Source organism: Oncorhynchus mykiss, chromosome 25 (assembly GCF_013265735.2).
Source record: "Oncorhynchus mykiss isolate Arlee chromosome 25, USDA_OmykA_1.1, whole genome shotgun sequence".
NCBI lineage: Eukaryota > Metazoa > Chordata > Actinopteri > Salmoniformes > Salmonidae > Oncorhynchus > Oncorhynchus mykiss.
The window spans coordinates 1,257,901-1,279,427 of record NC_048589.1 but is presented as its reverse complement, the minus strand read 5'-3'; the positions used below and the strand labels follow the sequence as shown (position 1 = coordinate 1,279,427).

General features: G+C 42.2%; 1 protein-coding gene across 1 annotated transcript; it reads right to left on the bottom strand.

Annotated features, from left to right (window-relative positions):
* Positions 1–12,922: 12,922 nt before the first annotated feature.
* Positions 12,923–21,294, bottom strand: LOC110505219 (protein odd-skipped-related 1). The gene is made up of 3 exons (XM_021584303.2): positions 21,045–21,294; positions 14,681–15,419; positions 12,923–13,868 (listed from the first exon to the last, which is right to left on the bottom strand). The coding sequence occupies exons 2-3, from the start codon at positions 15,379–15,381 to the stop codon at positions 13,736–13,738; spliced, it is 834 nt and encodes a 277-aa protein (XP_021439978.1). The 5' UTR covers positions 15,382–15,419; positions 21,045–21,294; the 3' UTR covers positions 12,923–13,735.
* Between the last annotated feature and the right edge of the window lie 233 nt (positions 21,295–21,527).

Genomic DNA, 21,527 nt, shown 5'->3' with positions numbered 1-21,527 from the left:
TTTTTACTACAAAGACGAGCAATGGAATTGGCCAGCCGTTAGGAATTGGCAACTCTTTTGATTCAGGTAATTGTCATTGCTCCCTGTTAGGGTCATGTTAATGCAATGCCAGCCACAGAGATACTCTGTACCTGCTGTGTTCGCTGTCACCACCATGTCAACCCAATCTTCTGTGACAAATCATCAGAACCACTGGCAAGAAGACTGAGAGGCACTTGATTCAAACAGCTTTTTAGTTTCAAGCAGAGCAGCTTCCAAGAGACCGGGATAACACGTTTTACTTAGAAGTGGAGTGCACAGATTTTCCCTTGCACGGCTGGTGTTTTCCCCCTGAACCAAAACACGCATCTGGTCTGCTGGAGAGGGCACCGTCCTCGAAAACCAGAAGTTGGCCCAATTTGGGTCGAGACTAGGGTATACACAGGGAATAATACAAACCACCATACTTTAATTGAAAAAAGTCAAAATGCAACTTTTTTTATTCCATGCACATATGCAATCCAAATGAGACCCAGTCAATTCTTCCTGCTCCTTATACTGTCTTAATATTACAGGACTGGAGAAGTGCCCCCAGGACCTATCTGCAGAAATGTATGACAGACAAAACCACCAATGTGATGTCCTTGTGAAGTTGACAATCAAATGGACAACAGTAATAAGGGTATTACTGTACCAATACCCATGTTTATCATAATCAATGGCAATAAGGGAGTATTTTGCGAGTGGACTTTTGTTCCAGAGGATGAAGGCTATAAAATACTTAACACGCCTCATTAGGATTGTGTTAGAAGTAGCCAATGGCTTATTCAACGACCTCGGTTTATAGGCCCTAGTTAAGCTAACTTCAATTTCGGTTGCCCGACAGTAATGTGTTGAGCCAGCACGAACTGGGCTATAATGATTTGTTAGGAAGGGTACACACCAGAGGGTCTTTCCAGGGGTTGGGGAACTGGCAAGATGTTGGGTATTATGGCGGTGTGGGAATTCAGTTGAATCCATATTCAAAGGAGTCACAAAAGGATTTCTGGGTTCAGAGGAAAGAACATGGATTTAATGACGGAACTTGATGTGCCTTTTTATTTCACAACTGTAAAAAATTGCATTTGTTCTCCCCCGAGTGAATTCGAGAAATAGAACACATAATACCACACAGGCCGACTGTAAAAGTCAATAAATATAACTTTGAGTATCAGCGAATTCTTCCACTATGATTGAGAGCGACATATTTATCAGTTTAATTGTATTTATGAGTGAATAGTTTGGTGAGTCAACACAGCATGAGTTGTGAGTGGGTTGAATCTACGCTGGAGTAGCCTTTGTTGTGAGGCTCATAGTTCAAAAGTCAAGTATATAATAATTATTTGTATCTGGGTAAGGATTAATAGTTATTCCTCAAAATTTGTAGTGTATCATAGGGGGAACAATATTATTGTACAGCAAACAATCTTAGCTGAAACGTTTTTACATTGGCAGACTATAAAACTCTTTGGCTTTCACTTAATCTCGACATAAGCTCTTTTTTTAGACCTTAGAATGAAATGTCAAATGTGCAAATCAAATCAAAGTGAATATGGAGAGAGCTGATACATTCAGTTTCAGAGCATGAACTAGATACACCAGGAAAGTCTTTGCATGGACGCCAGACAGCACTTTCTACATCAGTCTTTTGAATGTAGCAGGGGCATTACATAGCCTGAAAAGCATGTTGGCAAACTGTTATAACCCAGACCTTGTGCTGACGATTTTCAAATCACTCTTTGTCTTGCTTGAATATTTTCACCTTACAGAAGTTAAATTAATGCATTTTTGTTCACTTAAAGTTACGTCACAGAAGACTTGGCCTTGGGGGTGCTCTTGAGTCAAAAATGGCCTCCTAAATGGTCAGAAGAATTGTCCAGAAATGACCTGATTTGACAGAAATGGGCCCTCCTCCATCGCCCATGAAAAAAAGCTTATATTCCATTCAAAGTTTGTTTGTCTAAAACTAAGGATTGTGCAAACCACACAGTCAACACAGCCAAAATTTGAGGTAAACAATTAGCTTAACTTCCAAAGTGCACCTTTAAGCAAAGCAGTTCGACACATACAACAACACAGAGTTACACATGGAGTAAAACAAACATACAGTCAATAATACAGTAGAAAAATAAGTCTATATACGATGTGAGCAAATGAGGTGAGATAAGGGAGGTAAAGGCAAAGGCCATGGTGGCGAAGTAAATACAATATATATCTGCCACACTGATCCTCAACACTGGGGCCCCTCAGGGGTGCATGCTTAGTCCCCTCCTGCACTCCCTGTTCACCCACGACTGCATGGCCAAGCACGACTCCAACACCATCATTACGTGTGCTGACGACACAAAAGCCTGATCACCAACAATGATGAGACAGCCTATAGGAAGGAGGTCAGAGCCCTGGCAGTGTGGTGCCAGGACAACAACCTCTCCCTCAATGTGAGCAAGACAAAGGAGATGATCATGGACTACAGGAAAATGAGGGCCGAACAGGCCCCCATTAGCATCGACGGGGCTGTAGCAGAGCAGACCGAGAGTTTCAAGTTCCTTGATGTCCACATCACCAACAAACTATCATGGTCCAAACACACCAAGACTGTCGTGAAGAGGGCACAACACCTGGCATGGGTCCCCAGATCCTCAAAAAGTTCTACAGCTGCACCATTGAGAGCATCCTGACCGGTTGCATCATCGCCTGGCATGGCAACTGCTCGGCCTCCAACCGTAAGGCACTACAGAGGGTAGTACATCACTGGGGCCAAGCTTCCTGCCATCCAGGACCTATATACTAGGCGGTGTCAGAGGAAAGCCCATGAAATTGTCAGAGACTCCAGTCACCCAAGTCATAGACTGTCCTCTCTGCTACCGCACAGCAAGTGGTCCCGGAGCGCCAAGTCTAGGTCCAAAAGGCTCTTAACAGCTTTTACCCCCAAGCCATAAGACTACTGAACAATGAATCAAGTGGCCACCCGGACTATTTACACCCCCCCCCCTTGCTGCTACTCGTTTATTATCTATGCATAGTCACTTTACCCTGACCTACATGTACAAATTACACTTCGACTAACCTGTACCCCCGCACATTGACTACCCCCTTTATAGAGCCTTGTTTATTTAGCAATTTCTTAACTCTATTTCTTGAACTGCATTGTTGGTTAAGGGTTTGTAAGTAAGCAGTTCACGGTAAGGTTACAATACCTGCTGTATTCGGCGCATGTGACAAATAAAATTTGATTTAACTTTAAGTCTTGTATGTTCTTAAGATGATTTATGCATGTTCAGTACAGTTTACTAAGTATAAGACAACATTGGTTTCAGGCAAGAATCCAGCTAAACCCCTGTGATTTAAAATGTGAAATTCCCAAACAAATTGCATGCAGGGAATTTTCTCTCGCACAGTATTTGACCACTAAAACATATTATTACACTCAAAAGTGTAATTGCTTTCCTACCCTTTGGCAGCGCCCTGCATTTTTAGGGCCTTAGGCACATTGAAATGATCTTCAAATTATATTTGCAGCTTGTTGCTTTCAATAATATCATAATGTTGTTAAACGGTCATAAATTAGTATTTTAGTAAATAAATCAGCATTTTGGGCATGGAAACAGTTTTACTCTGGTCCTGTCAAAGCTTAGGTAATGGACTAAGCTTGGAGAGGATCACACCGATTCAATAAATGTTAACTCAAGGCTAACTTGAGTTTTTTGGCATTGTTGGATACTACTTGATGAGGCACCATTCCATTCCCTACAGTCAGATCTCTTATACTCCTTATTGCCTTTTTGTTTCATATTTATGGTATGGATTGATTGTCTGGAGAAAATAAAATAATAACATTTCTCCATCGGGATAGATAATCACTTGCCGTTTTTTTTAGGGGCTAAAATCCAGGTAGTGTTTAGATAATGTGTAGAATTTGGACTTTCTCCTTCCATAAAGTTGTATTTTCTTTTTGACCTTACTCTGACATTTTCCCATGGTCCTTTGTAAACAACAGCCATTGGTTTAATCGGCCATTTAGATGTAATTCTGACTTTGAACTCCCAAATTTACATTCTCAATATTTTTTTTTTTACCAGTGTCTTATACAGTAGAACTATAGGTTTGCTTGGTGAACCCTTATGTATCCTTAATTGTAACAGCACAATAAGGTCTTAGTTGTCATTCTACCAAGGGCAAACCAAGTTTACTGCATGTTTATACTCAAAATTGCCCCATTTCCTTTCCTCTATCAAGTCAAACAATTGCAGATGGTGGATTTTTGGGGAACCCCTATTGTAAGTGCTTTTGATTTGCATAGCAGTGTGCCCTGTATAGATGGAGTTGATATAGAAATGGCAGTCACATGGCCACAGTAATGATGAACTTTAAACACTTGTAATATTGCCCATATATGGAAATAGTGTGTGTGAGTGTCCATTGTCTCAAAAGGGCCGTGGCGAATCACTACATACTTTAACTTAACTTGCTCCCTTTTCCTAGCCAATCAAATTCAGATTAGTTGTCAAGAGAGAGCCAGATCACATTAACCTTAATGGCGTGTTGGCAATCAGAAAGGTGTAAATGCTTTAAGTTATATGAAATTGCACATTTGTAGGTCTCACTTGCAAAATGCACAGCTAATTTGTCTCCATTTGACATCTGCATTTTAAAATCGTCTTAGTCATTCGGCGGTGTTTGCATGTATTAGGTCATACAGTTAAGCACGCATCACCTTTAATTCGCCCCTATGAGAGCTATAGGCCTATGACTAACAACCTTAACATATAGCCTATGGTCCAATGGGGACCGGTTCTTATTGTGTCTCTCTTTGACGGTCAAAAGGTAAAGAGGCCACACACTAAGTGGAACTGATTTTCATTGAGACCCGCTTTCACCTTCCTGGCCTTCCCCTTGTTCTTTTCTATATTGAGGGAGCAGTTTTTCTGTCGCACCAGTTTCCCTTTTCCTTGCAGGAGGAAGCGAGGGCGGACCAGTCCCCCTCGGGCCACTGTGTCTGTCAGTCCCTCGTCCGCTCATCCTGCCGCCCTCTACTTTACCCCCCGGCCAGGGGCATTAAACGTGTCATCGCGTAGGCCACCATCTACTGCATGCAGCTCTCCAAAACACTGACACACACATACATTTACCCCTTGCACTGTCTTCTGGGAGTCTGCCCTAAATCATTCCATTTGTACAGTAGTTGTGAATGACATCTCTGTCAGCCACAGAGGTAAAAGCGCTGCTTAAAGGCTATAGGTGTCAGGTATGGTCAAACAAAGGTTCATATTTGACTGAAAAGCTTGGCAACCTTTTGGAAGTGTGTTAGATCCCTCCAGCTTTACAGTTTGAGAGATTGTCTTCATGTCTTATTCATTTCCCCATTTGGAATGTACCATTTCACCTCTCTGCGGGGAGGGAGGGGGGCTTTGTTACGAAGGGCACAGTGTCCTCCTTGCCCTCTCAGCCACCTGCAGTGGCAGGCCAGACTAGGGAAGTGTCACGACACTGTCCCAAGGCTGCCACTGCCTGGCTGGCCAGCTGTGTGTGTGTGTGTGTGTGTGTGTGTGTGTGTGTGTGTGTGTGTGTGTGTGTGTGTGTGTGTGTGTGTGTGTGTGTGTGTGTGTGTGTGTGTGTGTGTGTGTGTGTGTGTGTGTGTGTGTGTGTGTGTGTGTGTGTGTGGATGACCAGCACAGACCAGTACATGTCCCTGGCTTGTCCCACCGGAGGGTCAGACAGTGAGATGTTGACGTACTGATGAGTTCTTGGCGGTGAGCAACAGGGCCCGCCATCCTGTGAACTCTGCTTCTCCCTGTAGCCAGCCCCAGAGCTGCTTCCCCACTGCACAATCCACCATAACACAAAAACCTGACAGAGGATATCTAACAAACGGGGCCTACCACTTCATAATGTCATAGTCTTACCCTAAAGCCCTGATCCTACACATAAATCCTGTACTGTCTGACACTACTAATCAACTATTGTGTTTATGTATGTGATTCTACGCCTAACAACGTTATTGAGATGTAAGTTTACTGAGAAAACGCACTGCTTTTTACCATGAAAACTGCACTGGGTACATACATAAAAGCTATATATCGACCACAAAGACGTAAGGTAGCTTCCTATACTAAAATCCCCTACTGAGTCAGTGGTACAACCACAGCCATGGCTACCCTCAGTAACTGTTCTCTGATGCCAGATATATAAGAAACTGAAGTGCTTCTCAATACATGCTTTTGTTATTTGGATGTTGAGCTGTACTGAAAAACATTAGAAAAAGAGACAGATTTGAAATGTTTGTAAGGATGAAAAGGCCTCACTCAAAGTTATTTGTTTACAATGATTTAAATTCAGAAATCTCTCTCCCTCTCGCTCTGCCTGGGAGAAATGGAAAGAGCACGTAGCGCTGCAGTGTCCCCATTGACAGAATTGGTGAACTTCAGGAAAAGTCTGCACGCAGATGAACTGATATATTTACACTCTTATTACTGTACTGTTTTTGGGACAAAGAGACAGCCAGTATCTAGTTTCCGTGATTGTGTGGTTAACAAAATGTTCACACTGCCTGAAACGTACAGTATGGTGTCATGGATCACATCAGCTATAGAAGTTCAATGTATATTCTCAGCCTTTCTAATAATGCAGAGTTGTATCGCTCAACATACTTTGAAATCGACTGTATGTGTTGTGCATAAAGTCCATCTGGAAAGTATTCTGACCCCTTCCCTTTTTCCACATTTTGTTACGTTACAGCCTTATTCTAAAATTGATAAAATTATTTGTTTTACTCATCAATCTACACACAACACCACATAATGACAAAGTGAAAAATGTATTTTTCTTTTTTTATGTTTTGCTAATTTACATAAGTATTCAGACCCTTTGCTAGGAGACTCAAAATTGAACTCCGGTGCATCATGTTCCATTGATCATCCTTGAGATGTTTCTACAACTTGATTTGAGTCCACCTGTGGTAAATTCAATTGATTGGACATGATTTGGAAAGGCACACACTAGTAAGGTCCCACTGGTGACAGTGCATGTCAGAGCAAAAACCAAACCATGAGGTCGAAGGAATTGTCCATAGAGCTCAGAGACAGGAACGAGTCGAGGTACAGCACTGGGGAAGGGTACCAAAACATTTCTGCAGCATTGAAGGTCCCCAAGAACACAGGGGCCTCCATCATTTGTAAATGGAAGAAGTTTGGAACCACCAAGAATCTTCCTAGAGCTGGCCGCCCGGCCCAACTGAGCAATCGGGGGAGAAGGGCATTGGTCAGGGAGGTGACCATGAACCCGATGGTCACTCTGACAGTGCTACAGAGTTCCTCTGTGGAGATGGGAGAAACTTCCAGAAGGACAGCCATCTCTGCAACACTCCACCAATCAGGCCTTTATGGTAGAGTGGCAAGACGGAAGCCACTCCTCAGAAAAAGGCACATGAGAGCTCGCTTGGAGCCTAAAGGCACCTAAAGGACTGTCAGACCATGAGAAACAAGATTCTCAGGTCTGATGAAACCAAAATTGAACTCTTTGGTCTGAATGTCAAGCATCACGTCTGGAGGAAACCTGGCACCATCCCTACAGTGAGGCATGGTGGTGGCAGCATAATGCTGTGGGGATATTTTTCAGCGACAGGGACTGAGAGACTAGCCAGGATCGAGGGAAAGAGAAACAGAGCAAAGTACAGAGAGATAATTGATGAAAAACTGCTCCTCAGACTGGGGTGAAGATTCACCTTCCAACATTGCAACGACCCAAAGCACACAGCCAAGAAAATGCATGAGTGGCTTCAGGACAAGTCTCTGAATGTCCTTGAGTGGCCCGGCCAGAGCCCGGACTAGAACCCAATCAAACATCTCTCGAGCGACCTGAAAATAGCTTGAGAGGATCTGCAGAGGAGAATGGGAGAAATTCCCCAAATCCAGGTGTGCCAAGCTTGTAGAATCAAGAAGACTCAAGTCTGTAATCGCTGCCAAACAAAGTACTTAAGAAAAGCGTCTGAATAATATGTTCATTTGATATTTCAGTTTTTTATGTTTTATTAGCAAACATTTCTAAAAACCTGTTTTTCTTTATCATTATGGGCTATTGTGTGTAGATTGATGAGAATAAGAAAAAAACAATTTAATCAAATCAAATCAAATCAAATGTATTTATATTGCCCTTCGTACATCAGCTGATATCTCAAAGTGCTGTACAGAAACCCAGCCTAAAACCCCAAACAGCAAGCAATGCAGGTGTAGAAGCACGGTGGCTAGGAAAAACTCCCTAGAAAGGCCAAAACCTAGGAAGAAACCTAGAGAGGAACCAGGCTATGTGGGGTGGCCAGTCCTCTTCTGGCTGTGCCGGGTGGAGATTATAACAGAACATGGCCAAGATGTTCAAATGTTCATAAATGACCAGCATGGTCAAATAATAATAATCATAGGCAGAACAGTTGAAACTGGAGCAGCAGCACGGCCAGGTGGACTGGGGACAGCAAGGAGTCATCATGTCAGGTAGTCCTGAGGCATGGTCCTAGGGCTCAGGTCCTCTGAGAGAGAGAAAGAAAGATAGAAAGAGAGAATTAGAGAGGGCATACTTAAATTCACACAGGACACCGGATAGGGCAGGAGAAGTACTCCAGATATAACAAACTGACCCTAGCCCCCCGACACATAAACTACTGCAGCATAAATACTGGAGGCTGAGACAGGTGGGGTCCGGAGACACTGTGGCCCCATCTGAGGACACCCCCGGACAGGGCCAAACAGGAAGGATATAACCCCACCCACTTTGCCAAAGCACAGCCCCGACACCACTAGAGGGATATCTTCAACCACCAACTTACCATCCTGAGACAAGGCCGAGTATAGCCCACAAAGATCTCCGCAGCGGCACAACCCAAGGGGGGGCGCCAACCCAGACAGGAAGATCACATCAGTGACTCAACCCACTCAAGTGACGCACCCCTTCTAGGGACGGTATGAAAGAGCCCTAGTAAAGCCAGTGACTCAGCCCCTGTAATAGGGTTAGAGGCAGAGAATCCCAGTGGAAAGAGGGGAACTGGCCAGGCAGAGACAGCAAGGGCGGTTCGTTGCTCCAGAGCCTTTCCGTTCACCTTCCCACTCCTGGGCCAGACTACACTCAATCATATGACCCACTGAAGAGATGAGTCTTCAGTAAAGACTTAAAGGTTAATCCAGTTTAGAATAACGCTTTAACATAATTATTTTACGCGTGTGTGTATTGCCTCTTCATCACTCGTCTATCCAGTGTTTGAATATAATTGCTTTTGAACATGCCAGGGTTTTCCATGTTGCTTGCTACACAATGCAATGGTTTGGGTGAAATACCGGGGCTCAGATTATTCCATATGGGTCTGGATACAGGGACTGACTGGGAATTGCCACGGCATTTCTAACACACTGGCCCTTTTTTTCCCTCGAGGCCCCCACTTTTATCCATTTTATGCAACAATAACAAACTATTTAGACAGACCCACCGGTCTAAAGATGGACCAGCCCATCTGTCAAACTACGCTATGGCCAGTCAGTTACTGGCTGGACTTCTTCAGCAGTCACCAGGACCAATGTAATAGAGTCAAAGGACACTCTTTAAAACCGCAGATTATTTGAATCATTCCATTAGTTTCATACTATTCATTAACATTTAATTATCTGACCTACCTTACATCCCCACTGTGCTCATGTGCTCGTTAAGGTGTGTTAAAATATGCAATGTCATGTCATTTCGCTGTGCAAGGGACTGAACCACTTAATTGATTGATGTCAAATGCTTCAATGCCACGGTTTCGAAATCAAACATAAGGCGATTATTAGAACACCCAAAGCAAAAAGCATTAATAGCAAATAGTATGGCGTGTAATAAAGAACACTGAATTGACACAAAGTTAACCAATAGCCAAAATCGGCTCTAGATTGGAATGTTTTGTCCCTACCGCCTTAAGAATCATAATAGTTAAATATGTATGCACACAAAGTTAAGTTGTTATCAAGGTGGGAACTATAATGTGCATTCCAAGGTAAGTACATATCCATGGCTTTCATCTGCAAAAACGTACACTCTATTAACAAATAATCATTCACGACACATCCAACTCATCTATAACAGCTCACCAGAGCATGTTCAACGCATTACAGCACACTTGACATGTAGTGTGCATGTCAAATGGAACTAAGTTTAACGAGAGCTTGGGACTAGAAGGTTCTATCTGCAAAAAGATGATTCTGAGACAATTGGCTTTGATGATCCGAACCCTCAATGGTTTGAATATTGTCAGCAATTTTGATCTTGTATTCTTCTGAACTTCAGAACATGAATTGGGGCATTTCGTGTACTATATAGGTAGAGAACATTGCATAGAACAATAACAAAATCAATAACAAAATGTTGACTAAAATGCTAATTGAACCTTGTAGGCCTAAGCTCTCTCTATAGGAAAGATTGAGTTAATTGATGTACTACATACTCAATTGTCCGTGTGAACATCTTGTCATTCATTTTCATAGCATTTTTTACATATTTGCACTATATTATATGTTGGACGTAACATGAAGCTTTTATAATGCTCAGTCCCTTGACATCACGTTTATGTATGAGTCAGTGACTCATTTATGGATGTTTTATTAATAGTGCTACAAATATGTTCACCCGTAGCTTGTTCTTAGTGGCTGTATGGTTGATGGTATTAGGTTATAAATGGGGTCAGTTTAGTATTTACATTTTCAGACTTCATAATTGCTTAGGTTTGGATTGGAATATGATAAGCTGATCCAAGACCTGTGCTTAGATCATTGTTTTCCCTAATCAGTACAATTGGACCTAGCACCAAGTGGTTCTTGAATAACTCCAACACGTAGATTGAGAAGGTTCACTGCAGGCACGTTCCAAACAGTCCCAGTTTGTTGATCATGTGATAACAATGTGGAAGGTCAGTCGGGGCCAAATGGCACCCTATTCCCTATGGGCCCTGGTCAAAAGTAGTGCACTAAATATGGAAAAGGGTGCCATTTGGGACACAAGTTCAGAAAAAAAAACAGCTGCAGGTTAGTAACTCAAATGAAACATCAGTGTAGTAAAGGGCTCCAAGGAGACGTTGAGCAAAGTAAGAAAGGTCAGCACGAATCTGCGTGAGATACGCTTTTGCTTCATATCCCCAAGAGGTACTACCATAACGTACTGTAGGCTTCTCATGATTATACGAGCTAGGGTTTAATTATCTTATTTCAGAAACAGGGGCAATTTAGGTATGCTTTGCAGTGCAATCAGATCTGATTTCATATTCCACCAGACCATACAGCTTTCATAGGTTACACAGTCTCTAAATATTATTATTATTCATATTTTATTTACCCCTTTTTCTCCCCAATTTCGTGCTATCCAATTGGTAGTTACAGTCTTGTCCCATCGCTGGAACTCCCGTACGGACTTGGGAGAGACGAAGGTCGAGAGCCGTGCGTTCCCCGAAACACAACCCAGCTAAGCCTCACTGCTTCTTGACACAATGCCCTCTTAACCCGGAGGCCAGCTGCACCAATGTGTCGGGGCAAACACCGTACACCTGGCGACCGTGTCAGCGTGCATTGCACCCGCCCACCACATAAGTCGCTAGTGCGCAATGGGACAAGAACATCCCTGCCGGCCAAACCCTCCCCTAACAGACGACGCTGGGCCAATTCTGCGCCGCCCCATGGGTCTCTCGGTTCGGGCCGGCCGCAACATTATTTTACTTATTTAACTAGGCAAATCAGCTAAGAACAATTTCTTATTTTCAATGACAGGCTACCCCAGCCAAACGCTCCCCTTACCCCAGCCAAACCCTCCCCTAACCCGGGCAACGCTGGGCCAATTATTCACCGCCCTATGGGATTCCTGATCACAGCCGGTTGTGATTCAGCCATGGACCGAACCAGGGTCTGTACTGACGCCTCTAGCACTGAGATGTAGTACCTCAGACTGCTGCACCACTCGGGAGCCCCTTACGTCTACATGCCTTTCAACTTACAAAAATGCTTAGCCGTCTAACCAAATATATGAAAACTGTTTCAGATGACAAATTTTGTTCTGCAGAAACAGTTATGGTAGGTTACAGGTTGTCTTTCTCCTCTAACATTGATGGTCCTGTTTTGAAATGATCTGACAACATTATTTTTAAAACTATGCCAAGATACTCATTTGATACTGTCCGAATGTTTCTTGAAAGGTTCCATTACATTTGGGGGAACGTTTGTTATTGACTGGGGTGTGGTATCATATAGTCATTGGGTGTCATGCATTTGATCTCTACAATGGGGAGAATTTGGAAGAATAAGATAATCTATTGAGGTGTCATTAGTATCATGTGACCGATCTCTTAACGTCGTTCATTATGACTTTCACATGCATAGTGTGAAGTGACAACTTGTGAGAGCTTCAAAAGGGAAGACAGTGACAGGGTGCAAGGTATTGACTAATGCAAGACCTGTCCTTTCATGTTCACAATATACATGTCTGATGATCCTGTTAACACCTAATGTTGACAGTGAGGTTAGCTACCTGCCACCAAAATCACGTTGCCAAGTGTTAAACCAACTCCTAAAATGTTGCGATTCAGATTAGGACCACTGCTACACCTCACAACACACACGCACGCACACTCACACAGATACATTATGTAATCAATCTATAGTAGGTTCAAGGTACTTGCTGAAAATGTCTCTATACTCTTTATGTAATGTGCCTATTAGTTGTTTCAATTCAAGGGAATCTACTTCAGAAACAAGGAAATCCCAATTAAATGAATGTGTTAACTACAGGAAATTAGTAAACAAAACATGTTTGCAACTGATTTCCATTGAAATACCTCAAAAGATGTTATGTAAATTAAAAGGGCAAAGTATTTGATAGTATTTCTCTCACAACAAACCAGAATCAATTATACAATATTTATTTTGTTTAGAAAATGACTATTTATTTAAAAAAATAAGTTTAAGTTTAAGGAATCCAGTGATATATGTAAATAATCAATAATCAGGTTAAAGTGCAAAAATACAATTATACAAAAAATTATACAAAAAGAAATCTGTACAAAAATAACATTGGAATGTGAGCTTCGAAAGAGGCTGATATGCTGATATGCTGACATGGCTTTAACCAAATGAGCAAATTTTAAAAAGACTGCGTTAGACACGTAATGTCCCTTAAACAATGTGGGGATCAAAAGTGAGAGTCTCTCGGAATGTCTGAGAGGTCAAGTTTGTCAGAAAGATCTGGATCACATCTGGATCTGGATCACATTCCATACATCCATGATGTATGATCCATTCGCCCCACTGGGTTTCATCATGCCCAACCAATACACAGGCTCTTAAGTCCTTTAGCCCAATTATCTCTTAACTAAACGTGGAAAAACAACTTAGTTTATAGTCCAAGGTGCTCCTGGAAATTGTCTGGATACATCATAGAGATCCAGGATTTTCAAATATCTGTGAAGAATCGTTCCCCACGATGAGCTCAAGATGTTGGTGAACATTTCACTTTTTCAGTCAGAACACTTCAGTTCAGTTCAAGTTCAGAGATGTTCTATGTTAAAGATCTGTTGATGTGCCCTTGAGCAAGGCACTTAAACCTAATTGCTCCTGTAAATCACTCTGGATATGAGTGTCTGCTAAATGCCTAAATTTGCTTTAAAAAATGTATTTGCTTTTATTCTTTCCAGTGTCCCCTATTCCTCCTTTTTTAGTTATTGATATCACTTCATCTTGGATGGCTTTAGTTCCTTGACCTGCATGTGCAACGTTTTATGGACGGCTAGAGTTCTGGACTGACAAAATCCCTTTCCACACTCCTGGCACTTGAAAGGTTTCTCCTTGGAATGGATGTACCTGCAGGGCAGAACAGAACAAAAAGAGTGTCAGGTCTGAGTAACAAAACATAACAAACACACAAAGACAACTATCAATCTAAAGCCACAAATTAATAAGAGACAACATAGAAATAAGAAAGAGAAAAAGGAGGTGAACGTTATGGTGATATGTTGTTCTAAAAGGTATGAATTAGAACGTATGACTCTCATACTCAACACGTATGCAAAATGTTGATGTTGTTTATATCACTTACAGCTATAATTCAAATCAATATCAACAGTGCCAATGTCAATTCAAAGGCATTCCGATGTATTAGCTTTAGATTGCCCCCGCTAAACTCTTTAATATATACATGATATCGCTTCATGCCTTTGTTGCAGCTTTTGACACTACTTAACCAGATTTTTACACGATTTAATTCACATTGTGGATTGTTACTGGATTTTTTCACATACTGATCATGTTAGTGGCCTATCGCTCTAAATGGATTAACGGTCCAATGCATGATATGGTTGGAGCAAATTCCAGTCAGGGCTATTCCATGTCTTGAATTAGAATGAATTCAAATGGAATTGGACTCAATCCTGATGCATTACACTGTCAGAGACTCAACATGATTAATCAGTAGTGTATACGACAATTTAGGAAGCAATTACTCATATTTTGTATTAATATCCTATGCTGTTCTTATGTAGAAGGTTATGTGGCCAATTAATAAAGTTTCCAATAAAATATTATTCATTAATTTACAACATTTTCGCAGCCATCTATCTCCATACTCCTCGTTCATTAAATTGAGCTTCATTGTAATAGAAAAGTGCGGGTCTCACCTATGGTCTCGGAGGTGGTCCTGCCTCCGGAAGGCCTTGTGGCAGATGTCGCAGGTGTACGGCCTCTCGTCCGTGTGCGTCCGCTCGTGGATAAGCAGGTTGTAGGACTTGGTGAAGTGGCGGCCGCAGAACTTGCACACAAACTCTTTCTTGGTCTTGGAGGGCAGGCGGCCGCGGCTGGGCTTGCGCTCGGGCGACGACAGCTTGGCTATGTCCATGAGACAGCCTAGCCCGCCATGGCGAGGAGAAGTGGTGGCGACTGCCCCCATTATGCTCAAGTCCTCTGCCTTCAGTGGGTCTTCCTGGGTGGCTGCAGCAGCCAAGTTGGCGAAGTCGAAGCGTGGCTGAGGCTTGTTCTTGGAGCCCTGGAAGAGACCCATGGCGGTAGCTGCGGCGTCGGCCGCAGCGGCCTGGTCCTTGGACTGGACCAGGTGGGGAAAGATGGGGATGGAAGGTATGCCGGGGAAGCGGCCGTCCATCAGGGCTGGGAGCTTGGAGAAAGTGCAGCGGGGAAGAGCGAAGGGAGGGTAGCCCAGGGTCCACTGGTGGAGGTGGACGGCATGCAGGGCGCTGAAGCTATAGATGCCAGGGACCTGATCCGTGGGTAGCTGGAAGCCATTGGAGGTCTGGAGAAAGGAGTAGTTTGCGAGCTGCAGGGAGGGGTGGAGGGGAACCGGGGCTGGAAGAGTCTTGCTGCCCATGGTTGGTGTCGCTACTGATCACCAGATCACGGGATTCTCTGGAAAAGCAACACCACAAAAAAGTCAGGTCATTTTGACAACACATACAGTATAACTCATCATATGTTATTGTTTTACAAACCAATGATACATTGTTAACAACAGTATCTTCTACTATTTTAAAAATACAAATAAGGACAATAATGATCATACTTTTTCATCACGAACCAGGAAGCATAATTGTGATATTTACTATTCAAATAACATTTCTAACTAAGTATTTCCTGCTACCCCCTCTTTTTGAGTCATCCTGGCGTATTTCCCCCACACCCTAGCACAACCACAATGCCAAGCCAATACACAAGCGGCTCGGCTTGATTATCTAGTTGCTTTTCAAGAGGCCTCATATCAGTGGATTAAGGTGATGCATGTGAATGTATCCCTTTACCACTGAGACAAAGGGGAAGACAGTGATAAGAGCTGTCTGAACCAGACCTCCGTGCAACAGGAGCTACCAGCTCAACACATGGTCCGATACACACACACACACACTATGAATCACGTATTGTCCTCAAGGCACACGATGAGTGAGGACAGCCTGCATGTGTGGGTTTGTGTGTGTACACACATGCGCGTGTGTGGCACATGTGTACAGGTCAGAGAAGAGAAGGTGTGCACTGCACTCCCAGTGCTGACACAGACACTGGTGTGCGTTTGGTGTGGGTGTTTCCCATTCCCAGAAAACATGCCGGGGGCTGTTAAGACAGGGTAAATAGAATGACACCATTCACTGAGGTGAAATGCCTCCGTGAGCAGGGCTCTAAAGTGTGACCATATGCTCCTAAATATTTTGCACCAGTGCGACTAGATTATAATTGTCGTAATGATGAGGCTTAGCTGTACCACTGTTTCCGAGTGCCCTGGATAAATAAAAATGAGCGTAGATTTGTGACCGTGGATGTCGCACCATTACTACAGACAAAACCGCTTGTCCCTAGCCCAAACCATTGAAAAGTTGTGACTACAGTATATTACCAGCACTCCGTTTTTTTCCAGCTGCAGCTGGATGCATCTCCATTGGCAGGCCATATTTTACATTAATAAATCATGTCGCGGGCCGTTAACACCTTGTTTACTAACATTGCCTTATTAGCTAGCTAGCTAACAACCTGGTAACTTTACCAGTGTATCCAAACATTTGGGGGTACAGAAACAATGGTAAAGGGACAGCTTCTTCAGGAGATCAATGCATAGTCTCACGTCAGATGGTGTCATTCTTACACGACACGCAGTTGCCAGGCGCCATTTGTCTAACCAAACATGGAACTAAATCAGGATTTAGATCATCCGCCTAACAGTAGGTATGACGCACTGGCTACTACGGCAAACCATGCTTGATCAGCTGAGCAAATTTGCTCCAGCTAGCAGCCTAGTGATATCATGTTTTGAATGGCCAATACGGTAGCTAGTTTGCCAGCTTGTTGATGAAGTTGTACGGCACCAAAGTTATGGGACTGTTCTCAGAAATCAGCAGGTATTTGACTCTGACTGCTGGCACTGTGCCTACTTTGTAACAGTTGGGAAAACACGATAATGTCACAGCTAAAGCAGTCAGCTGTGCAGCAAAAAATTGGTGAATTAATCTCGGCAGAACAGAAACAGTTTTATCATGAAAAACTCACGTGTGCTGTTATTAGCTATAATTTCACTACACTAGCTACAGGGAGCATTGAGTGTGTGAACTGACGTTGTTAGCACAGCTTTCATTTCATATGGATTAATTTGAGGCTGGTTCAGCCAGCAAGCAGACACATGCTAGTTAATTTTCTTGCACATTTCATTTTTCAAAAATACTGATTCGACAACCACAAAACACCTTACCTACATGTAGAATTATGTGGTGAAGACTTGCTCATGAAAAAAAACACAATTTTAGCTTTTAAAATTAACAAACGTCTTTACAGGGTTATATAGTAGTTTCTAGTGGACACCATGTACTTCAAAAGTACCTCAAATTCATATAGGCCCAATAAAGGCTGTAAAAAGGTTAGTTTCTGGTGCTCCTACATTTTATGTGGTGCTCTTAAGTGTTTTCAATTGGGAGCACCAGTGCTACCAATTCATGTTTTTAATGTATAGCCTTGTCTGTGAATCTGTTTAAACAGGTTTTGATAAGAGGAAATAACAAAGCACAATAATGCCTCTGTTTCTGTGCCTATTTGATGGTCAGGATATGACACAGTTATCCTGTGTCTTTTCTGTCTTAGTCTAAACAGAGCTGGCATGCCGCACCATTGTGATATGATTTAGCTTTCCACCAAAAAAGCATTTACCCCTAAGCCATGCCATTTGCTTTGTTTGATTTTGTTAGTCATATGGATTTGTGTGTAATCCCCATTTTTTTTACTGCTCTGCAAATATGACTTCGTCATAATTCTACTACTGGTTGATATTATTAATATTATTGTTAAAAGTGGTCATGGGTTATCTACTTTAGTCATACATACTGTGTTATAATAACATAAGGAAACCACAAGATATGGCCTAATCAAGATATAGATAATAATAGTCTCCATGTATATAGATAGGCATATTAGAGAAAAGGACTTCTTGATCATATTGGTGAACATAGGCCTAAAATGTTGATAAATAAAAGTCGGGAGTGAGTGAGAGCCATGGTTGCGCTGCAGTAAATAAGAGTGAAATAGTCCTAATTAGAATTACCGAAGTTCAAACGTCCCCCGGGGATTTCTCCTTTCTGATCATGACGCAGAAGTAATTGACTTTTACTTAGAGGTCATTAGGGGAGATCAGCGGTTGCTCCCGAGCCGTCTCGTATCCTTAATAACCCTTTGATGTCTACATACCATCTCAACGACTCAACAATCAAGCTGAACACTGCTACGTCCCATTCCCGGTTGGTCGTGACTGGCCAACCGTTAAATTCCGCGCCTCGGCCGAAAGCGGACGTGTTGTGAGATTTGAACATACAAGATAACGCAAAGCATGATCGAATTGTCCCACACACATATCACGCAGGTATATTATTGTTAGTATGTTTCAGACATGTGCTCTCTACTCTAATTCTAAATATATAGAGGTTAGACTACTAGGACAGTTGAAAACAAGATCCCACATCCTATGGATTAAAGGTGACCCGAGGTAAACCTAAATTACATATTGCCAAGACGTTGTTGGCTAATTAGGAGAATTTTGCATTGGTGTTGACAAGAAAAATCAAACCAGCATTCCCATTTCGGTCCCCACTCGCCAAAATGGATGAAAATCAGCGCAGCTTTTCCTTGCCACAAGTTTATCTAAACTGAGGTGATGAAATAGTTAATGGGCTCACTTTATGTTGTATCCATATATGCGCCCTCTTGTAGCCGACAGACATGGGCCTTACATATAACATTAGGCCTACATTTAATTTCAGAATTTAGAGGGAGCTTGCATCTTTCAGGTTGTACATAAACAAAGAGACGAATATAGGCTACAGTAAGCATTACATTGTAATGCACTAGTTTAGGATTAAAGAATGTGGGAATATTTTTTATATATCATTATTATATATTTTTTATTGAACCTTTATTTAACTAGGCAAGTCAGTAAAGAACAAATTCTTATTTACAATTATGGCCTACCCCGGCCAAACCCTAACCTGGACGACGCTGGGCCAATTGTGCCTATGGGACTCCCAATCACGGACGGATGTGATGCAGCCAGGATCGAACCAGGGTCTGTAGTTACGCCTCTAGCACTGAGATGCAATGCCTAAGACTGCTGCGCCACTCGGGAGCAAATACACTCGGGAAACTACAGGCTACGACTCAGTCAAACTAAATCCATATGGTCAATTTGCCTTATAGCCCTAACCTCACTACTGTGGCTAGGATAGGCTTTCTGTCATATGCCTACATACCTTTTTGGTAAACCAAACTGCATGCAAACTTGGATGATTTAATTGTATTAGCTCCCCTGTTTAAAAGTGGATTAAAGTAGACTACAACGTATCTTTCTTAGAAACATATAGTGTTCAATTCTTATAGATGGAATGGTGACCGTGTGTGTACTCGCTGGGCACACACTGGTTGAATCAACGTTGTTTCCACGTAATTTCAATGAAATTACGTTCAACCAACGGGGAATAGATGTTGAATTGACGTCTGTGCCCAATGGGTTTTGGAGAGCAACTTCAGAGTTCTTATGTTAATGCAGATCCTTTGGTTAATTGTGCAGCAATTACCGCGAATACGCATGTTTTTAGCCGTGTGTTGATGCAGAACATGAGAGGATATGGGCACTTGAGCGCAATAAAATAAAATAAAGCAACTGATGTGTGCACCTAAGCAACGTGGGAAAAAGGTCTCTGAAAACAACAATTAAAAAATGAATAGGCCTAAGAAGGATCCCAATTTAAGACAATTGTTCCAAATCATATTTCATACCATAAACCCGTGAATTTGTTCATAGCAATTAGCACAAACATGTGGTCACTGTTTTAATGCAGATGATTGTAATTTCAGACAAAATACCGTGTTTTAATATGAGATGTATAGATTCCTACAGCAGAAAACACTGTGTTCAAGTAAAAAACTATAACGCTTATCCATGTAAAGTGGCCTACAATAAAAGGACGACTTTCGTTATATTCCATCACAGTGGTTTAACTCTAAATATGTGATTATTAATAGCATGGAATTCCCCTACAACTAAAACAGCTTAAAGTTGATAGATATCAAAATAAATTATGAAATGTACGCCGACACTAGCTTTTGTTTTTTGATGGCCTATTGAAATTCGTTGAAGTAAGTACTATAAGAGACTGCTAAAACAAATAACAACGATAGCCTGATGGTCATAATCATCCTAACCATTCCAGCTATATTTGAGTAAATCAATATATTACTAATATTTGGATGTATGCTTACCTTATCCTACAAATTAATGGAAAAAAATATGATACATTATAGACAACAGAAACATGCATTCACTACGACTTTCATACTGGTTTGGATCAATTAAATTGGGGAAAACCCTCAAAATCAATGGCCATCCTCGTCATCAAACACAGGAATCTTTCTTATGTTGACTCAGACCATGTAATGTATAATGCAATTCATCGAAATGTATGTTTTGCATGGAATTATTTCTTTATTTTCACATAGATCCTTGTTGATTTTACTCCATCAACTTCACATCGTGCTGGAATGTGTTTACTCCTGAAAGATCGGTCAGTGCTATCCAGAGTGCTTGGGACGTTCATACTCTACCCTTAACCCCTGCCCTTATCCTTAACCATAACCCCTTGCCTAAGGATCCCGTATAACACGTGAAAGATCCCACCTGTTTCACACTCGCCTGGCGCATCTAACTCAGAAGGCACCCAGAACTGACTCCATGCAAGCTCGAGACACTGTCGACGATGTTTACTTCTAGTTCCTGCGTTAAAACATGCCAAAAGTCAAAAACGGAATATTAGGGGATATTGTCATAACACCTATATTTACTTTTAATGGAACAGTTATGTTACTAGAACTCAGCTCAGACCAGTTGCGCTAAAGTTGACAGCTTTGTTCATTACCCCCGAAGAAGCCTGAACATAAACAACGTTTAAACGTCATATTATGACAGATGGCTCATAGAAAAATTACAGACAAAATGTAATACAAGGAAATAGTTACCAGCTCAGATTGGTCGGTCCTTGGATCCGGAGGGGTCCTGGAGTTAAAAACGTGGGGACGGTCCGATGCAAAACGCCTTGGAAAAAAGTTTCAAGTAGTTCAGAGAAAGTTTTTGACTTCGCAAGACAACTTGTCCCGCATGTTCACACCGAGCTCAGAATGTAAGCGCGTGTAGTTCACAGCTGTCCCAAATAGTTGTGTGCAGGACTTCTATAGTGACTCTGGGGAAGACGCCTTCTGTTACTGCCCTGCGGTCTGCACTCAAACCGCCTCTTTATTGCAACCAAACCCTTTACTCGCACATGCGCGTCATTTAGTCAGCCCCCATTCGAATTTGAGACAGCTCTTTACCGTAAACTCAATTCCCCCTTTTTTTGGAAGTAGGCTTACTTTATGCCACAAAGTGGTGGGGGGGGGGGGGGGGGGGGGGGGGGGGGGGGGGGGGGGCGAACATAGTTGTACGGGCGAACATAGCTGCAGCAC

Bases quoted from the DNA above. Each gene is read 5' to 3' on its own strand.
- LOC110505219 (XM_021584303.2), bottom strand. From the start codon at position 15,381: ATGGGCAGCAAGACTCTTCCAGCCCCGGTTCCCCTCCACCCCTCCCTG. The intron at 13,869-14,680 runs GTGAGACCCGCA...TCTGCCCTGCAG, and splicing joins GACCACCTCCGAGACCATAG to GTACATCCATTCCAAGGAGA.